Below are 22,158 nucleotides of genomic sequence, written 5' to 3'. Positions count from 1 at the left end.
CAGCATGCCGGTTCCAAAGTCAGTATTTTTAATTTTTAAGTTATGCTATTTCCCACGTGGCTCTTTGTCTTGCAGATACATGCCATGACCTTTCATAGAGGAGAAAATTGAACTGTTGATGTTAAGTTTTTCTTTTGTCAAATGACGGTGTCAACACATTACCTTCCTGCACCATATTTTCCTCTCAAATGAGGTGTTGCCCTTCCAAATCCCATATGTGCCTACAAAAACATATGCAGTGTTTTGTGAACATTAGCAATGTTACTAATAATTTACTTCTGTTGTTGGATGTTATGTAGCTCTGATTTATGATGGCAGCAATCTGTATAGTTATTTGCAGAGACTTCCTCTGATTTACTAGTTCAAGTCTATCTGAAATGAAAATGGCACATGGAGTTGGATTTCTTAAAAGGATGCAGCCTTGCCTTTAGTTTTGTGTCAAGAGGTAACATATGTCAATGGGAGCTATTTGGTCAGATCAGAAAGGGGATTTGAGGGGGTAATTTAAAAAAAAAAAACACTGTCAGAATATTTATAAGAGTTGTAATGCAAAAAATTTTTTAAAAAAGAGTTGTAATATAGTAACCGTAAATAAAAGTTACATCACCTTTTTAGCTAGTGATGCATAGCAGTTAAAGTGAGAATACATTTTAGGGAACATATGTTAAACAGAGTGGCCATCTACTTGTTTATTGTTTGCAATGACAGAGTCCTCAATAGGTTCATTACCCAGAGATGGCAGCACGGTGGTGTGACTGACACTTGTGAATCAGACACTTTCTGTTTGCAGCCAGTCGTCTGAAGCAGAACTAAGCTTCTTCCTGGTACTGAAGGATGTGCATTTGTAGCTTTTTCTTGGAGTCATTAGTAAGGGGTGTATTTGTTTTTTTGTGTGTGTTTTCTGAGAACCTGTAATGAACTTATGTTTTCTTCTTTTCACGCATGAGAACTTGGGAACAGATACGTTTTCTACTTAAGTTGCTATGTTCCTTTTACACTAACTTTTCTCTCTGTATGTTCTTTGCTAAAGTGCTTAAGAGCAGAGCAAAGCATGTCCATGTTTTGCCTTAGAGATGACAAAGCACATTACGAAACACAAGCAAACGTGGCCTTCTGGCTTACTGTGTACTTTGATTAAAAATATGTTTTGGCATTCTGCAAATTGTACCCTTAAGCAATACTGAAATCCTAAACATTTCACTTTTGTCATTTTCCTCCTGGCTGTATTTTCACTTGGTATTACTGCTAATTATTGCTGAATTATTTTAAGATAAAGGTGTTGTGGAGAAAACTAAAAATAAGATGTTCTTATAATAAATAATTTGTGGCCTTTTTTAAAAAAAGATTAATTGTAGTCAATAATTTGGGACTTTTTTTCTTCCTGGCCTGTGTCATAAAGAAAAGAAAGTGTTGAGAAGCAAATAAAATGATTTAAATTATTTATTCATGATCTGAGTTTCTGGGTTCTCAAGAAGCTATGGAAAGAATCCCATTTTTCATACTCTGTTCTAGAATGTTCCCTATGAACCTTTTTTAGTTTATTTTTAAATTTTATTTATATGTGGTGCTGAGAATTGAACTCAGTGCCTCACACATGCTAGGCAAGCGTTCTACCACTGAGCCCCAGCCCCACTATCAACTTATGGAAATTTGGTTCATTTGTCCTTCCTTCCATCTTCTCATTTCCCCTCTGTCCTGAAGTTATATTTCTCAGGGCTGAATTTGCATGAGATTTCACTTTTCAACTTAATCTCATCATAAGCATTTGAAACAAGTACAAATATGATCTTAAGGTATTTAAAGACTATTGACAACATTAGCAATGAATTAATTTTGAGAAATAAGGAATTACTGTAACAGAAATTTAAGAACAATTTCAAAATTGCTAATGAAATTAATTTTTGTAGCAGTTAAAAAATAGAAACCTGCCCTGAGTTCATTCTGTTACTAGCTCATTCTTCTGATTCCTGGGTGTAGAGCTTATTATCAGTCCCTCTTAGTCACATGGCATATATATATATCCTGCAGCTTCTGATAGTTAGGCTGGGTGATCGAGTTAAGGGATCACTTACATGTCAGAAGTAACTCTAGACTGCCTCTTGATGTGGCCCTCTTACCTAGGAAAAGGTAAGAGTAAATTGTTTCCCACTTAAGTTGTGAGATACTTAAGTTAAATTTTATAATACCATACTTAACATAGATAATATATTTATAGAGCAATTAACTTTATTGACACAAGGTTGTCCTAGTAGAATTCTACTAACTAGGTTGTCTTAGAATTTGTGAATTTAACTTACTGTATAGTATGCTTATTATTTTGTTGGTCATTGGATATTATGGGAAAATACTATATTAAAAAGTAAAGGAGGGGCTGGGGATGTGGCTCAAGCGGTAGCGAGCTCGCCTGGCATGCGTGCGGCCCGGGTTCGATCCTCAGCACCACATACCAACAAAGATGTTGTGTCCGCCGAGAACTAACTAACTAAATAAATAAATATTTAAAAAAAAAAAAAAAAAAGTAAAGGAGTGGGGCTGGGTTGTAGCTCAGTGGTAGAGTGCTTGCTTAGCATCTGTGAGGCCCTGCATTCAATCCTCAGCACCACATAAAGATAAATAAATAAAAACAAAGATATTGTATCCATCTACAACTACAAAAATATATTTTTTAAAAAAGGAGGATGGTATGCGCTCCTTGTGTTTACATAATCATCTTAGAAGATATTTTTTATTTATCTTTTTATTTTTCTGTATTGAGAATTAAACCCAGGAGTACTTAACCACTGAACTATAACCCCAGTCTTTTTTTTTTTTTTAATTTTTAAAATTTTGAGACGGGGTCTTGCTAAATTGGGGAGGCTTGGCTTCAAACTTGTGATCTTCTTACCTCAGCTTCCCAAGTCTCTGGAATTACAGGTGTGTGTCACTGTGCCTGGCCATTATTTTCTAGATATTGAAAAATCATATTGACCTCTAGCTGTCTCATGGGTTTGTTTTTGTTTGGTGTGGGAGCCCATGGTATAAACAGTAAATAAGCATTGTTTCAGTATTTTATGATCCGTATTCTTTCCTTTATCTCTCTCGCTCTTTTGGTCTTCTCCCTTGCTTTGAAAGCACACATACTCTACAGTGAAGAAGGTGAAGAAATACACGTAACTTTCAGATTACCCAGAGTTTTCTACCTTTTTTTCTACGAAGAAGAAATTTATTGGCATAGAAGCAAACTAGTTTTTATGTTTTAAAATGTGTGATTCTCCCTCTTATGTGAAGCACTGATAATAGGAAAACCATTTTTAATTATCAAAAATCCCTATATCTGGTAAATTTAGGCAAAAACAGTCCTGTACATGGTGGATATCACAGTGGTTGTGTTACACATCTGCTGTAACGAAAGGATAATAAATGTTATGATCCATATACTTCAAAGACTCTATCTTGAACTCTGGAATATTTGTTATTTAAACATTACTTATCACATTAAAAATAAAAAAGCAGATGGACCAGAAGTAGATTTCTTTGTTCTTTACCAATCGTACATACCTTTCTTTTTCTTCTTTTTTTGTTTGAACTGCTTTTTTGGATACACTGTCAGTCTCTGGCAATATAATTGACTTATTTATATTTTATAATAGATACATAGTATATATTATAATATATACAATATATATTAAATATATTTTATATAAATATAAATTATATTTATAATTAAAATTAAAATACTGATGGGTACAGTTAGTTTTAATAGTAAAGTCAGTGCTTTGAAAGACATATTACTTAGTTTTATGTGAATTACAGGAACTGAGCTGTTGATGAACCATATCCAGTACACAAAGTGTCTTGGGTGTGAGTGTTCGGGAGCATATTTTTATGGAGCTGATAATTACTAGTTGTAGCAACCCTTGAACTTAGCTTTTATAAGACTCCATTTCTCATATGTTGAAGCAAGGAGGATTGCATGTTAAACTGCACAGAATCAGGTGTTCTGTAAGTGTTTAATTAAATGTGGTTACTTTTATTAATGTATCAAGGACAAAAAAATGAAGTTAATCATAGTCATGATTGTCTAACTTTATGTCATTGAACTCTTAAGAACATAAGGAAAAATTTCCCCAAATAGTATTTTCTTTCATTTATTTTCCCCTCATTTTTTTTTTTTTTGGTTGTTGTTGTTCCTTGTCCTATTGGTTTTTTCTGTATTTAAATCAGTAGTTTAAGGCATTATTATTCAAAGAACAATAAAACAACAAAGTTTTATTCTTCAGAGTTGTAAGTATGTGGTTTTCTTGTTTTGGTACAACAGAGTATATGTTCCTAAGCAATGGGTATAATTTAGACTAATGATTTTTTAAAATATTTAATTCTTTTTAAAATTTTTTACTTAGATTTGTTTCCATCAAGGTTCTAGTTTTCCATGTCTCTGTTAACTCTTCTTTGTAGGACTCCCTCCTCAAGCACACAGGTGCTGGTGATTTAGGAGTAGAACTATTGTTTTACTTGATTTTAGGTCCTTGAGTGTCATTTAGGTCCTTGGACCCACGGGTTAAGTACAGTGTCAAGGGTGTTGAAAATTCTGGGTATGTACCAGCACTGATGTTCTGTGGTGAGTTACCCCAAGTTCCTGTTTCTCTCTGGGAAAGAACCTGTTAGGAACTACCTTTCAAGTGTATCAAGGATGTAGGAATTAATATTTACAAAACTTCTGAAGTGAATTTTTTTGATGTACCTTCTGTATTACGGTCACCTTTTCATTGTATACAACATATACATATTATATACATATATATGCATATATTTACACATACACATAACTACTCCATTCTAATGTAGGAAATTGACATTTTCTAATTTAATGATCTGATTGAAAGTGTTGAAATATCTACTAAGCAGAAATAACCTTTTGGTCGGAGTTAATGCAGCATCAGAAATGCTTAATTTATAGCTGTATTTAAGTAAGACAACATAATGTCTGTCCTCAAAATACAGCTTAGTTGAATTATCATTGTTGGAAGAAGAAAATCTCAGTTGAAACTAGACAGAAATATCTTAAAGACAGTTAAGTTTGCCAGGCACAGAGGTGCATATCTGTAATCCCAGTGGCTTGGGATGCTGAGGCAGGAGGATGGTGAGTTCAAAGCCAGCCTCTGCAGCTTAGTGAGTCCTAAGCAACTTAGCAAGACCCTGTCTCTAAATAAAATATATAAAAAAGGGCTGGAGATGTGGTTTGGTACAGTGATTAAGTGCCCTGGAGTTCAAGTCTTAGTACAAAAAAAAAAGTTATTTTCTCCTACTGCTTTTCCTATTTGCTGGTTTTCATTTTTCAATGCTATAATAATAGAATACTTACCATAATCAATATAAAAGTTGGGTAGTGTATTTTTTAGCATAGTATTTATCATACTTTGTAAATTACTTAAACAACTTTTTTTTTTTTTCTTTTTGTGGAACTGGAGATAGAACCCAGGGCTTTGTGCATGCTGGGCAATTGAGCTCTACCCTACATCTTCAGCCTCTGCTTTTCTTTTGAATGCTGCTGTTACACTTCAGAAACAGAGACTCTGTCCTAAAAAAGACAAAAACTGAGCACAGAAATTTTAAATAGGTTGTATGATACATATATGAAAAACATTTTTATCTCTTTTGCTTACCAAGAACAAAAGAGATCTGAATTAAGAGTATGTAGAAATGGACCATTTCTCAGATGGATCTGTTCTATCTAATCTTTGAAATATGAAGCATTCTTGTCTCTTTCCGGTTCTTCACGTGAGTAGTAGTTGTAAACATCTGGATATCTTAACTGGTAGGTGAAGCCTTAGGAAGAGAAGAGCTATTCTGAGAACAAGCTGTAGCAAGAAGCAGCAGCTTTTGGTGACACAGCACACCATTTATACCAGGAGTCATTAAGAGTGGCCTAAGTAATAATGACCTTGAATTGTCTAGTGTAGGAAGTCTGGAGGTTGGTATTTTAGGGCTGATGCAGCAGAGATCCAGGTTCTTTTCCAGCAGCAGTGGAATTCTTGCTTTTCTTGGGCTATTGCCTCAGTGCCCAACATGGTCCATAATGGTGTAGCTCTTTTTTTTTTTTTTGGTACTAGAGATTGAACCCAGGGGTGCTTAACCACTGAACCACATACCCAGCCCTTTTTATTTTTTATTTATTTTAAATTTATTTTTTATTAGTTTTAACCAGTTATATCTGACAGCAGAAAGTTTTTCAATTCATTGTACACAAATGGAGCACAACTTTTCTTTTATCTGGTTGTACATGATGTACAGTCGCACCACATGTGCAGTAATACATGTACCTAGGAAAATGACATTAGTCTCATTCTACCATCTTTTCTACCTCCATGCCCCCTCCCCTTCCCTTCCTTTCCTCTCCTTTGCCAATCAACATTCCTCTGTTCTCTCTATACCCCACCCCCCATTATGGATCAGCATCCACTTATCAAAGAAAACATTTGGCCTTTGGTTTTGGGGGATTGGCTAAGGCTTAGCATGATATTCTCCAATTCCATCCATTTACCTACAAATTCCATGATTTTATTCTCTTTTTATGCTGAGTAATATTCAGTTGTGTATATGTACTACAGTTTCTTTATACATTCATCTATTGAAGGGCATCTGGGTTTTATTTTTTATTTTGAGACAGAGTCTCGCTAAGTTGCTGAGGTTGACTTTGAACTCACAATCCTGCTTCAGCCTCCTAGCTGCTAGGATTACAGGTGTGCACTACCATGCCCACCCCTCCATGTCTTTGGCAAGCAGGAAGCCTCAAGATCAAGAACAAAACAACAACAGAAAAAGGAAAAACATTTACAAAATATTTTACTTATAAGCCTTTTTAATATTATCAACAGAGGAAAAATATATACCAAAGTCTTCCTGCCTATTTCCATCTCTGTTTCATTGGAGAACTTTGTCACATTGACATTCCTAACAGCAGAGGAAAAAAAAAAAAAAGAGCTACACAGTCAGTTAGTAGTAGGCAAAGACATTAGGATTACCAAAACAGGTTTAGACTAACCTAATTCATTGCCTGTGGCAGTACACACACACAAAAACGGAGCCCTGAGAGTGAGTAAGAGGAGGAAGAAATGGCTGGTAGTGAACAATGTCCGATACACATATGAAGTGAGCCTTCATTGGGCAATGATAGCGATTCACTGCTTTATTAAAGGATTCCTGAAGCAGCAGTGTTACTGCAAAAATCAAATGACGATGGGGATTGTCATTTAGCAGTGAATACTTAACTGAGCATTTGTGTGCTAAGGAGAGATTTGAGCTGCAGATACAAATTTGGAAGTTATTAGTATATATGTAGTGTCTAGGTTAATGGGAAGACATAAACTCCGTTTCTATCAAAACAGCTGGGCATAATGGTAATATAAGAATAAAAAATCTGGGGCTGGGGTTGTGGCTCAGTGGTAGAGCGCTTGCCTCACATGTGTAAGACACTGGGTTCGATTCTCAGTACCGCATATAAATAAATGAATAAAATAAAGGCCCATCAACTACTAAAAAAAAAAACAATTTTAAAAAAGTATTAAAAACCTGGTCTTATAAGATGCCTAATTGGTAAGTATTTTTTAAAGTAGATTATTGTTTAAAGCAATTTTAGATTCACAGAAAAATTGAGCAGAAGGTACAAGGTTTCTCATGCCCCTTGCCCCCTTTTGCATGGCCTCTCCTACTATCACCATCCCTACCAGATGTTTGCTCAGTTGATGAATTTGCATATTACTAAAGTCCTTAGGTGAATATTGGTAGCCCAGGACATCTCAACTCAACTTGTGTTTTCTTCACATATGTTTAATGCTATCCTTGGGCTATCCTTGATTCTTGCCCCTGTCAGAAAATAGCAGCCAAGATGTGAACAAGCAGATGGTCAACAAAAATAGAATCAGCTGGTACCAATTACTGGGGCCCAGTGGCTGGAAGAGGGTTGGCCAATGAGTCATGGGTATGTCAGTAACAATTCAGTACCAAAGAAAAGACTTTTTGCCAGTACATCTTTTTGTTTTTTTTAATTTTTAAATTTTTTAGTTGAACATGGACACAGTACCTTTGTTTTACTTACTTATTTACTTTATGTGGTGCTGAGGATCAAATCCAGTGCCTCACATGTGCAAGGCAAGCGCTCTGCCACTGAGCCACAACTCAGCCTCTGCAAGTACATCTTTTAGGGTAGGCCTGAAAAAATGTTTTCACCAGCATCTGAATTTTTTTCAAACAGGATTTTTTTCCCCAGCTCTTACTGTTATATCATTTGGGATTTGAAACATCTGAGATTTGGAGTATAATTAAAATCCATGGCTAATGCTCTAATCCCCTTTTAGCCTTATTAACTGATAATGAACCTTCTACCAGCTATGCTTAGCTAGAGGGACTAGAGTCTTCTTGTTTTTAATCTCTTACCTTCCTGTGATAATAATAAATTATTACCATGCTATAATTATTGCCTAATTTTTATGAAGAACAGAGATTTATTTAAATTATTACCTATTAATAGAATAGTTACCGAGTGCTTACTTATGCCATTCAGTGTTTCTAAGTGCTTTTCATGTATTAACTACTTTAATCTTCATTATCAGCACAATGAGGTTTATAATCCTACTTGACAGATGAGCAAGCTAAGGCTTAGAGAGATTGAACAGCTTGCCCAAGGTTAGTTATTTCTTTTTCTTTTTTTAAATTAAAAAAATTTGGGGCTGGGGATGTGGCTCAAGCGGTAGCGCGCTCGCCTGGCATGCGAGCGGCCCGGGTTCGATCCTCAGCACCACATACCAACAAAGATGTTGTGTCTGCCGAGAACTAAAAAAAAAAAATAAATAAAAATTAAAAAATAAATAAATAAATTAAAAAAATTTTTTAAATTATTTACTCTTTTTTGTGTGGTTCTGGGAATTTAACCCAGGGGCGCTCTACCACTGAGCTACCCCCTCAACCCCCCAACCCCTTTTAATTTTTATTTTGTGGCAGGGTTTGGCTAAATGCCCAGTCTGGCCTCAAACTTGCAATTCTCATGTCTCAGGCTCCTGAACATCTGAGGTCTATAGGTGCATGCCACTGCACCTGGCTCTTGAAGGCTTCCACCCACCGACCCACACACCACTCGTGCCCCCTCAGTACTTGGAATGAACCTAGGGCTTCAAATATGCTAGGCAAGTGTTCTACCATTGAGCCACATCCCCAGCCCTTGAAGACCTTTTTTTTTCTTCTTTTTTTTGTACTGGTTATTGAACCTAGTGGTGCTTGCTTTACCACCAAGTTACATCTCCAGCCCCTTTTTTATTTTTTTGAGACAGGTCTTGCTAAGTTACTGAGGCTGGCCTTGAACTTGGATCTTCTTGCCTCAGCCTCTCACTGGGATTGCAGGTATCTGTCACAGTGCCCAGCCTTTGAAGACCTTTAAAACTTTGAAACACAAGAGATTCTGTCTGACTGTTGTTAGAGAAGTTTGTTTGTAAGAAAATCACTAGTTGTTTCCTCAAGAGAGAAATTAAATGAAATTGTTTGATGTTCACTTAGTGTTTAACAAAGCCCTAAAGAGATCTAGTCTCATAGGAGGAAGTAGTTATAGAAAGTTTAGTGCCTTTTTTTCTTCCTAAATATAAATCTCCCTTGCTCTTTCATTATTGAAAAATAGTACAAACTCATTGCTCAGACCTTTAAAAAAAAAAAAAAAGAAAAATTCTATCATCCTACCACCCAGGATTAACTTTGAAGTATATCTTTCTGAATACCTGATATATCCCTGAGATATCTCCAACTCAGTATTCTATCTTTTTTTCCTTGATCTTTTTAAAAAAATAGATTTTTTAAAAAAAATGTTTTAGTTGTCAATGTACCTTTATTTTATTTATTTATATGTGGTGCTAAGAATCGAACCCAGTGTCTCTCACATGCTCAGCAAGCGCTCTACCACTGAGTTACAACCCCAGCCCCCATTCTTAATCTTTTGATCTTTCAACATAAACACATCTGCTTTCACACAAAATTAGAATCTACTTTTTTTTTTTTTTTTTTTAAAGAGAGAGTGAGAGGGGAGAGAGTAGAGAATTTTTGATATTTATTTTTTAGTTCTCGGCGGACACAACATCTTTGTTGGTATGTGGTGCTGAGGATCGAACCCGGGCCGCACGCACGCCAGGCGAGCGCGCTACCGCTTGAGCCACATCCCCAGCCCGAATCTACTTTTTTTTTAATTTTTATTTTTTAGTTGTAGTTGGACACAATATCTTTATTTTATTTATTTATTTTCATGTGGTGCTGAGGATCAAACCCAGAGCCTTGCATGTGCTAGGCAAGGGCTCTATTGCTGAGCCACAATCCCTAGAATCTACCTTTCTTTTAAAAATTTTAATGCATTATAGTTATACATAATAGTAGGGTTCATTTTGGCATTCATAAATGCATATAATGTAGTTTTCTCCATTTCCATGCCTAGTACTATCCACTTCCCTCTCCTCTTTCTCCCTTTTACCCCTGATCCCCTTCTACTGTCTTGGTCTTTATTTATTTACTTTTTAATTGATGCATTATGGTTATATATAAAATTGGAACGCATACATACACCTAGTATGATTTGGTCAACTTTATTTCTTAGTTTTTTCCCCATTCCCTCCCCTCCTCCTTTCCCCTTGGTACAGTGCACTGTTTCTGCTGGTCTGATCTTCCTTCTATTTTCATAAGATTCCCTTAAAAATTTTTTTTTTAGTTGTAGATGGACACAATACTTTCATTTTATTTATTTATTTATTATTTTTAGAGAGAATTTTTTAATTTTTTTTTTTTTTTTTTTTTTTAGTTTTCGGTGGACACAACATCTTTATTTTTATGTGGTGCTGAGGATCGAACCCAGGGCCTTGCACATGCTAGGTGAACGCTCTACCGCTGAGCCACAACCCCAGTTCCCCCTTTTTTTAATATTTATTTTTTAGTTGTAGTTGGACACAATATTTTATTTATTTTATGTGGTGCTGAGGATAAGACCCAGGGCCTTGCACACACTAGTTGAGCACTCTATTGCTGAGCCACACCCCAGCCCCAAGATTCTCTTTTTTTATTCCTTTTTTCTATCGTAAGCATATGAAAGAAAATATTTGAGTCTGACTTTTTGGATCTGGCTTATTTCACATCCCCAGTTCTATCCATTTATCATAATTTCATTCTTTATGGCTGAATAGAACTCCATTGTGGGGGCTGGGGATGTGGCTCGAGTGGTAGCGCGCTCGCCTGGCATACACAAGGCACTGGGTTCAATCCTCAGCACCACATAAAAATAAAATTAAAAAAAAAATGTTGTGTCCACCAAAAACTAAAAAATAAATATTAAAAATTTTTTTTAAATAAAGAACTCCATTGTGTATAAGGATCTACTTTTGCACTCAACACTATATCTTGATCATCTTTCCCCGTTATCTTTTTTAAAGGCTTCAGAATATTTAAATAGTACATTGCCCATAAAATGTATAAATATATGGCCTCTATAATCTCTTAGTTTGATGAATTAGAATTTGATACCACTCTTTCTTTGAACTTGTTCATTCCTGAGATATCTCCAACTCAGTATTCTATGATTCCTGATTCTGCTCCATGAAATTTTAGACCTGCTAACCATTTCATAGAGAAGCAAAGCCCTGGTAGGTGGCTTAGGAAAGAGAAAAAGGAAGCCGCAGCATTGAGCCTAGGTGGTCAGGCTTTGGGTCAGTGGTGAGAATATAACAGTAAGGGTCTGCAGAGAAAAATGGACTTGTAAACCATGGTGTTTGTCCAGAGAAGCAGTATGTGATGTGTAGCCCTGGAGTTCAGAGCTAAGGATCAGTGCCTGCCACTTGAGGATGATATGGCCCTAGAGAGAGGGGACCCATATAATGACAGTAGTCCAGGCCTGAGGAGAGCATGGCTGCAGTCTGCCAGCTGGCAGCTCCAGAACTCCTCTGAGGTTTAGCTAGGGACTGAAAGCCCTGGAGAGGTCGATGTTCCAGCAATGCAAGTATAGGGCTTTTAGGTACAGTTTTTGTAAACAACATGTTTTTTTAAAAAATATTTTTTAGTTGTTGATATACCTTTATTTTTTATTTATTTATACCTGGTGCTGAGGATCGAGCTCAGTGCCTCACACATGCCAGGTGAGTGCTCTGCCACTGAGCCACAACCTCAGCCCCTTTGTTTAAATAAATGTTTTTATCTTGAATTCTTTCACACATTTGAGAATGTTCAGGTGAATGTTCTAGGTCATATTGACTTATTCTAATTGTAGTAGAGACATTATTCAGTTTGCTTTGTACACATAGCTTTTCTCTCTCTACCTCTCACTCATTGTTGAAAAGGGGTAGCCTGCCTCCAGACTGCAGCCCATTCATCCATATGGGTCATTTAGATTTTCTTTCCTAGAAATGAGTAGGGTTGGTGCTGTTAAGATTGAAATTTGAGCTGATGGTTCTCAAGTTTTGTTCTGCATTGTTTGTTCTGATCACCTGCAAAACTTTCTAAGAGCACAAGCCTGTTGGAGAACTTAGATCATTTACATCCACCTAGGAAACTTAGTAAAAATATGATTCAGTATATGTACCAGGTAGTAGAATGTATTGTTGGAGAATCACCTCTGTCCCTTCACTTGGACAAGGAAGTCTGTTCAGAATCTAGATAAATAAATAGCATTTGGGTAACTCCATTTTTAAGCTCTTTATTTCTTTTACCATGACTGTGTTAGAGAACTTTATCCTATTGTGTGTGTGGTAAGGTAAGGTGATGTGATATGATTATTGAATCCAGGATTCACACAGGTAGGCAAGTTCCCCCACCCCAGCCTAGCACCTCCCCTTGCTGCATCTCAGGTTCCCGAGTGGCTAGACTATCTCTTAGTGTCTTTCTTCTATTGGCTTATGATGTTAGGATACTGGAGATGCATTTTTAAAACAACTGTTTTGTTTAAAACAATAATTAAATGCTTTAACATTATGAAGTTCTGTGAAAATTTTTTTAGCTTAGTAAGACTTTTTTTTCCCCTTTCTCCTTTCATGTTCCTTGGATTTCAACAAAATTATGATCAATGTGTGTGTTCAGTTTTGAGTTATTTTACTTCCATTATGGTATTCCTATATAGGGTTCCAATGTACTCACACAGAAACTTTTGAATTCATATTGTTGATAGTTTAATCATGGAATAGCTTAAGACCTTAAGTGAAATATAATTATGTATCCGCTCTGCCCAGGGTGAATATGTAAAAAACACATTTTTGTTATAGTCATGACTTAAAACTCCAACTAAGTATAAATGGATAAGCCATACAAAACCAAATAAAGCACAAAGGAAAAATAATCTCACACATGTTCATTCTTTGGTTAACCCACTTGCCTGTGCTTTTCCTTTGGCCTTCTGTTATATTGATTTGGTTCACATGTTACAAGCTACAAACCATGCTATAATCAGCTTTCTTAAGTTCATTTAATGTGATTTTTCTGCTTAAAGCGAATAAAGTGAAAAGTTGGGTTTTTTTTTTTTTTGGTACCAGGGATTGAACCCAAGGGTGCTTAACCACTGAGCCACATTTAATTTTTTTAAGATTTTCAGATCATTTATTTCAGAAATACAATTCCATTGCCCCTTTTTTAAAGTGTGGCCCCTCCCACCACCAAATCACTGGAAGGTTTATTTCTGCCCCACTTACTCTATTAGTGAGAGAGTCTATTTTTCTACCTCAATCCTAAATCATTAGTGTAGTATAAGAGTTCTATTTCCAGGCAGTTTTAAAGCAGAACTATGCCCTTCCTTCTCGTAATTGTAGTGTTCATATTTGAAAATCACTTTAATTGTTGAATAACAGCTGAAAAATAATTATGTTGGTATTTGTCTTTGTCACGTTGGTGAGGATTTGCAGTAAATACAATGTAGATTATTTTTCTTGTAAAACAGATGCTAGATATTGGAGTACATTAATTAGCTGGTACCATTGTTAGCTAATGGAATGTCCTAATAATTTCTTTGGAGAAGATGTGAGCTGAGTTTGGGTGAGAGGCAAAAACCGGTTTGTTTCTCAGCAGGGGACAACATTTGGAGGACATCAGTTAGGATGGCTTGGGAAGCTCATTTTGGAAACCAGACACATAACTATATAAATTATAACAAGATACAGAATAGAGGTCTTCAAACACTGCTGGGCTAATCAGACATATTTTCTAAGGAATACAATTAGGATCATATTCCAGAGTAGGCTGGGGATGGGCAACCTATAGATACAGAAATAATTTAAGACCATGCTACAATGCAATGGGAAGAGATTTGTGAATTGCTGTATTGACTTTTGTGTATGTTGATGAACAAACCACAAAAAGTTCACAGGTTCAGGATGTCTGGAAGGTTTCCTGCTTCTCATCTGAGCAAACTAAAGAGGAAATTATGGATAAACCCTTGTGAAAACTTTCTTATGGGATCTCAGATTCTTACTGTACTCTTCATGTACAGTAAGAATGTGAAAAGTCCCTTATACTTCGGAGTGAGAATAAGCAGCATTGGAATTGTCTTGGTTAACCAAGGCACATTTATTTTTTAAAATATCTTGAGGAGGAGTCTTGGTAAGTTGCTTAGGATCTTGCTAAATTGTTGAGGCTGGCCTTGAACCTGCCTCAGCCTCCCAAATTGCTGGGATTATAGGCATGCACCACCATGTCTGCTTTTGCACAATCTCTAAGTTCAAAACAGCACTTACTTCATCATTTCTGCCTCTTCATCCATTCCACGTACCATTAGCAATCATCTCATTCAGCTGTAATCTTTCCCCCTTAGGTTACTTTTTAAAAACACAACCATGTACACGGTCACATGCACAGAGGCACATGCGCACACACAGCTGCTCCTAATTAACTTCACAAGCTCTTTCTTAGTGGATGATTCATCATGATTCAGCAGCCTGTCTTTGGGGAGCTGATTTTTGCAGAGTAACCATATGTTTTTTTTTTAGTAGTTAATCTCTCTTAAAGGCTAAACAGAGTTCAGATTTCTTTCAATTTATGGTTTTAGTCCAGCTTAGTTATGATAAATGTATAGATATCTGTTAGGATAGTATAAGATGTTTTGGAGCTTCAGGTTTAGAATATGGATATTCCTAGAACTGAAGGAAATTCCTGTGATTCAAAAGTAAAAGAAAATTATTATTTTTTAAATTTTCCCATCCATTCACTGAATTAATTTTGTCTAAGTGGAAATGTTATTAATTGACAAGGGGAGGAGAGTCCACAGCCTGAGAGTCCACAGCCTGAGGACCCAAGGAAGTCTGAACTAAATGGACACTGTGAGGGTGGTTTTCACCTATTTATTATGCAGTGTGCTGTGGACTTTGAACAGTGCCTAACCTGTGTTCCATGAGTTTATTTATGAGAAACTCCTACGCCCCCATGATGTACGTCAGCTATTAAAAGTGCATAAGGGGGCTGGGGTTGTAGCTCAGTGGTGGGGTGCTTATCTCGCATATGTGAGTCACTGGGTTCAATCCTCAGCACCATGTAAAAATAAATTAAGTAAGAATTGTAATGCATTCCACTGTCATGTATTTAAAAAATCAACTAAAAAAAATAAAATGGCTTATGAAATACTAATTTAAAAAATAAAAATAAATAAGTAAAATAAAGGTATTGTGTCCATCTAAAACTAAAATAAATATTTTTTTTAAAAAAGTGCAAAAGAACTTAATTACCATGAGAGAATTCTTCCCGATATATCCTTGGTGGCAGGAGCCAACCTGGGAATGGGGTTGCTTTAGTAGCCTATCACTAGTAGTACATCTTAGGGCATGGTGGCAGCTCTAGCAGGCTGGATATGTGTGGGCAGCAATAGCTAGTGCTGATTTCTCTGGTAACCAAAAGACTGGGAACAAGTGGTGATAACAATTCTCCTGACTTCACATTGTCTTTATATTGTACTCTTGCAGTTGGTGCTGCAGTGCATACATACATTTGCCTGAGTTTCTCAGCGGTGCTGGAGAACAAGCTGTGAAAGTATATTTGTAAATGCTTCTCTGAGATCTTACTAAATGTTGTTTTCTCTTGTATTACCTTTCAGAATGAAAGCCATAGAGAGTCCTAACAAGGATGATGATACCCAGTGGCTGACCTACTGGGTAGTGTATGGTGTGTTCAGCATTGCTGAATTCTTCTCTGATCTCTTCCTGTCATGGTTCCCCTTCTACTATATGCTTAAGGTATGTTAACGTCTAGATCTGTTTTCTTCCCTAAAGCTTCAGCCTAGGACCTGTAGACGAGGTATAGGAACAGATGCTTTAATGTTGGATATCTGTGGTTATGTCTTAGATTGTAAATAAGAAGATAAAATTCAATGTCTGACTTTCTTTGGATACTGTCTTGGAAACAGCCAGAGCAGTAATTACAAAGGATGGAAATACTATAACCTAGCACAAGTATTGCTGTTGATTTGCTAAGATCCTGACTTCACGCAGTATTGTCTATGTTCAGTGTGGAAGCATTGTAGTTTTTAGCAGGTCATCAATTATTTATATTGGCAAGCAGGAGTCATTTATTTATGGAAGGAAAAATGCTTATTTTTTATATAGGTTTGGAGAAAGAAGATGTGCAGATGGCTGTTTGAGAAAGTCATTTTAATGAGGTGGGCAAGAGCAATAGTCAGGGGTTGGCCCTGCCAAACCTTGTGTGAGACATAGGACTAACCTTAGTTACCAGCAGTTGGGGAATAGGGACATGAAGTCGAAACTTATTCCTGTGAGACTTCTGTGAACTCCTGACTTGCACTAGAGATGAGTGAAAGTGAAAAAGTTCACACTTTTAATAAGCAGAGTAGTCCTTTTTTCACTAAAAGGGACAGTCTGTCTTCAGTGAATCTTCAGGTGTCTTCCACAAGAAGAGGCTCTGCTTCCAGTTAGTAGATGTGATATGAACAGTGCTTCTGGTCCTCAGAGCCACAGTCACAAACCGAATAAGCAGGAGTGGTGGCATGTCTAGCCCTTAGGATTTCTGGGTTGTCTTCTTTTTATTAGTGTTCATTTTAATAAAAGCTACACATGACGTAGTTTAAAGGTTCAAATAGTTCTATAAGATTTTGAAGAAAAACACCATTTTTGCACTTCCAATCACTATCATTTCATTTGTGGCAATTTGTCACTTACCTGTATGTCTCTAAAGAATATGCTTGGTTTAGTTACCTTTTACTGTTTTATACATTAGCTGTTTGGGGTGAGGGTACTGGGAATTCAACTCAGGGATGCTTTACCACTAAGCTACATCCCCATCCCTTTTTATTTTTTAATTTTGAGACAAAGTCTTACCATGTTAGAGGCTGGCCTGAAACTTGGGACTCCTGCCTCAGCCTCCTGAGTTATTGAGATTATAGGCGTGCACCACCACACCCAACTTTTAGTCTCATTTTATAGTCTCCCTCACCATTATATTGACATTATCTTGATTTTTAATTCTCAGTAGGGGTGTGTGTGTACGTCTGTTTTAAATCTATTTGTGCTTTCCTTCTTTCTGGGAGATTTCTCAATCTGACCTTCCAGTTTTCACATTTATTCCATGGATATACTATAACCATTCCGTAATTGATTCCATATATTCCGATTTTGGTTTCAGCAACTATATTTTTCAAACCTAATTATTTTTGCTTGGTTCTTTTTAGGGTTTTCTTGTTCTTATTTTATGTTGTTAATATTTTCTTTTGTTTCATTTAGTGTAGTTAAAAATCTATTTAAATTATTGGTTAGTTGTTTTTTGCTTCTAACAGAATCTGTAGTTGATTATATTGTTTTTCTTTTGAAATGGTTGTACTCATTAAAATACCATATTATCTTGGACTGCAAACTCATTTTCCTCCAGGGGTTTCAGATGCTGTCAGGCACTGGAGGAAGGCCTCACCCAGTCGATGCTGGTCTTAGCTCTGGGTAAGGGGTGGGTGAGATCTGAGGTTAGGCAGCAGAGGAACCAGTTACTGACTCTTTACCCACAAGGCAGCTCCTCAAGCCTAGGCTTTACCCTCCCTGCTGCCATCCTGAAGCAGCATTAGAGATGGTCCTGAATTGTAATTCATAGGTCCAGAAGCTGGAGTAGGAGGGGTGGCAAAGAAGCGGTTTGTTAGTCTCTTCCTGTTTTCCTTAACACCTCACAGGTCATCTATTCCTGAATACCTCAGAATTAGAAAAGAGTATAGGAGGTGTGTGTGTGTGTGTGTATGTGTGTGTGTAATTTTTTAAATTTCAAGGTATGGAAACCAGACAATGCAAAAAATCACAAAGAGAAATATTTGATAAATTTGACCAAAATTTTAAAAAATTAAGTTTCTTTATGAAATGAGCAGCATAAATAAAATTAAAATAATGATACGTTAGGAGGATGTATTTACAACATTTACACCAAGTAAGGAACTAATACCCAGAGTATATAAAAATTTCCGCAAGTTAAGGGGCTGGAATATAGCTCAGTTGAAAGAGTGCTTGCCTCATATGCACAAGGCCCTGGGTTCAATCCCCAGCACCACTAAAAAAAAATTTGCAAATTAAAAAGAACGAATGAAGGTTCTATATAGATATTTATATAAAGAAAAAATATGATTTGCCAAGGGAACAAGTAACTAGTGATCTGGGAAGTGATGTGATTTAAAATAGGGAAATCCCATATTTTGTTTATTAAATTGGCAGATTTTTTTTTTTTTTTTTTTTTGGTGCTGGGGTTTGAACCCAAGGCCTTGTGCATGTGAGGTAAAAACTCTACCAACTGAACTATATCAAATTGGCACTTTTTTTTTTGAATTTTTAATATTTATTTTTTAGTTTTCGGCGGACACAATATCTTTGTTTGTATGTGGTGCTGAGGATCGAACCTGGGCCACACGCATGCCAGGCGAGCGCGCTACCACTTGAGCCATATCCCCAGCCCCAATTGGCATATATTTTAAAGATTGAAAATACTTGGTATTGATGAATATGTAGGGAAATGGATATGGTTGTGTTATTGTGAAAGCCCGATTTTCTGCTGCTGCCTGAGAGAGCCAATAACTCGAGAGACAGTGGTGGGAGAAGTTTTTAGCAACAAGCTGGCATGTTGGAAGACAACCAGCTAGCTCCTGGGTTGTTCTTGTTGAATACCAAGACAAAGTTTATGTAGATTCTTTTGTGGGGATGTTATCTCAGTCTCAGGCAGGCGGACACCAGAGTAGTTCATTAGTTCTGAGGAATGAGGCAGCTCTAGAATGTGGGTTGTGAGTGAGTGATGTGGTTCTGAGGTCACAGTGTCATCCTGGATCTGTGAATCCAAGACAATAAGGTTGTTTCAAGGTTTGCCACTTGAAGGTCCGTATACCTGCTCTCCGTCACAGCCAGTCTCTTGTACGACTACCTTTTTATTGGAATCATTACTGTAACCTGGGAAGAGGGAGTGTGTATGAAAGGGTAACTCTTTTAACTGTATCAACTGCTAGTCTAGTCGGCTAGTCGTTAAGATGTGGAGCAGGATGGGGGGCGGGGGGGACAGCCACGCTTACAATTTGAAAAGAAGGAAGAGAGGAAAAAAACACTTTAGCTCAGAGTGCAGCTTCAGTAATAGTGGTTCTGGTTAATAGGTAGTGGTATAAATTAGAATAGTTTTTTGTTTGTTTGTTTTTGGTATTGAACCCAGTGTACTTTATCATTGAGCTCCAGCACTTTTTAAAAAATTTTGAGACAGGGTCTCACTTAGTTGCTGAGGGTCTTGCTAAGTCGCTTGCGATCCTCCTTCCTCAGCCTCCCAAGATGCTGGCATTATAAGCACGAGGTACCACACCTGGCTTAAAATGGCCTTTTTATGGAACCACTTGACAGTTTTTTAAAATGATACTTAATTCAATTCTAAGGAAATATTCACAGTGCATAATGGTTATGCAGAGATATTAATTGCAGAAACTTGTTATAACAAAATTATGAACTGGTAAGTCTATCAATAGGTAAATAATTAATAGAATATCTGTATCGTTAAGTGGAATACTGTGGACTGAAATAGATCCATGTGTATAAATAAATTTCTACATAATTCATTCATTATGAAAAATTAAAACATTACATATAGTACAACACTGTTTTAAAGAGATAAGGTAAATAAAGTTTAAAAGATTAAATGAAAACATGATCTGTATAGATTGTGTTCATTTTTAATGACATTATCATAGAACACTTGATAAGAATTTCCTCTCAAAAGAAACAGAAGAAAATTGGTCTGTGGAAAGATTTAAGATTTCAAAGATTGCTGGATTTTTGTGTGTTTTTGTTATTCAAAGATATTTAGCATTTGTAAAAATATTTTTATAAACTGAGTGTGATGGCACATGCCTGTAATCTCAGCAGCTTTTGGAGGCTGAGGCAGGAGAATCTCAAGTTCAAAGCCAGCGTCAGCAACTTAGTGAGGCTGTAAGCAACTGTCTCAAAAAATGAAGAAGAAGGGCTGGAGATGTGGCTCAGTAGGTAGGTGCCTCTGAGTTCGAGTTTAATCCCTGATACCAAAAAATATATATGTATATGTATTTATAATCTTTAATTTACATGTGGCATATTTTAAATTTAAGATAATTTTGAAGCCTTCAATAAGATCCATCTCATGGCATTAACCTCACAGTACAATTATCTAATGGAAAGAAACTTTTTTCCAACAACCTTTCTGCTTTCTGCAGCATCTAGGATCCTGTCTGCAAAACCACTTCCAGCAGCAGTATCTGACCTCAAGCTTCCAAATATGAGCAAGCATTACTTCTGGTCTGCTCCTGATCACCTTTACTAATGGAAACCACAGAGACAGGGACAAAGTCCAGAATAAGAGATAGTCACTAGAGGCCTATGGAGTAGCTCAGTAGCAGAGTGCCTTCCTAGCATTCACAAGGCCCTGGGTCCAATCCTTAGCACCCCCCACTCCCCAAAAGAGAGACAATCACTGAATCATCTATATCTAATTTGGAAGTACATTTAAAAAGTTGCTTTGTAGCAAATTTTCTTCCTTAATAGTAAAATGAATGTGCATCCATTAGTCTCCAGCTGCATGGCATTATGATGTCGATGAGAGTGAATTTACTGTATGTTCCAAATAGATAATATAGTTGAGATGATTAAAAATTGATGCTGGCAATCAAAATGCTTTCTTCCTGAGGTAATGGCATATTCTGAGTGGCTTCAGTGAACAGATTGAGAAAAAGCCTGAATTATAAAGTCTATAGTCGTTTTTGGACAATTTCACATTTTAAGAACTAGCATATACCTTATCTATGCCATACAACAATTACCAGGTGAAAAAGAGATCTTCAAGTGAGGATGTTTAATATTTTATCTTTTGCAAAATTAATGTGGTTTTTTTTTTTTTTAATTTATAAAGCAGCCTTTATAAGATTGGGTGAAAATCAGAGGAACCAGTGGCTAGGCATAAAAGCTTGTTTGAAGAAACTAGCTAAAAACTGGATCATGCATGTCCCAAGCTTTGCTGTGATATTTGTCTTTGAGGAGGGGTGTTGAAAATCTCACCACCACCACCACATACGTGGATGGTGCTGGGGATTGAATCCAAGGCCACTCTTCCACTAAGCTATATCTTCAGCTCTTTTTATTTTTTATTTTGAGACAGGGTCTTAAACTTGCAATCTTCCTGCCTCATCCTCCCAAGTTACTGGGATTACAAGGGTGTCCCACCATGCCCAGTGAAAAATAAATTTAAAGACCTCTTTTCTCTGATTAGGAAATTCATGTTTATTCCTTTATTCAGCAGATATTTATTTAGAACCCATATGTGCCAGATTCTGTTCTAAGTCTAGGGGACACTTGGTGACTAAAACAAAGTCCTTGCTTCCATATTATTTCATTAAGGCAGGGCATGTTTTAGGGAAGAAAATAACATGTAATCCTATCACTGTTAATATCTAGGGATAGTCCTTTTTTTTTTTTTTAAGTGTACAAGTGTATTGGTATGGGTATGTAAGTTTATACTCAGAACATATATATTTGTCTTAACCACTTACATGAGATTGAGACCACATATGTGATTTTGTATCTCTCATTTTCAATTGACACAATATTAAAGAGTTTTTTCATGTTATTCAGTATTCTTTGATATAGCTCTGTAATCTATTATAGCTAATTTACCCATTTCCTTAATGAGAGTCATTTGTCTTGCTATTATAAATAATGT

The 22,158-nt window shown here is 36.4% G+C and overlaps 1 protein-coding gene across 1 annotated transcript in view; it reads left to right on the top strand.

Annotated features, from left to right (window-relative positions):
- The window catches only part of Reep5 (receptor accessory protein 5), a 48,973-nt gene that overhangs the window by 8,634 nt on the left and 18,181 nt on the right, over positions 1–22,158 (top strand). Inside the window, exon 3 of the mRNA XM_026401215.2 lies at positions 16,058–16,196. Coding sequence (XP_026257000.1) covers positions 16,058–16,196 — 139 coding nt within the window. The remainder of the gene's footprint in view (positions 1–16,057; positions 16,197–22,158) is intronic.

The sequence above is a fragment of the Urocitellus parryii genome, chromosome 1 (assembly GCF_045843805.1).
Source record: "Urocitellus parryii isolate mUroPar1 chromosome 1, mUroPar1.hap1, whole genome shotgun sequence".
In the NCBI taxonomy this organism is placed as follows: Eukaryota; Metazoa; Chordata; class Mammalia; order Rodentia; family Sciuridae; genus Urocitellus; species Urocitellus parryii.
Note: the sequence above shows the minus strand (reverse complement) of the source record. Positions and strands in the feature narration are given on the sequence as shown.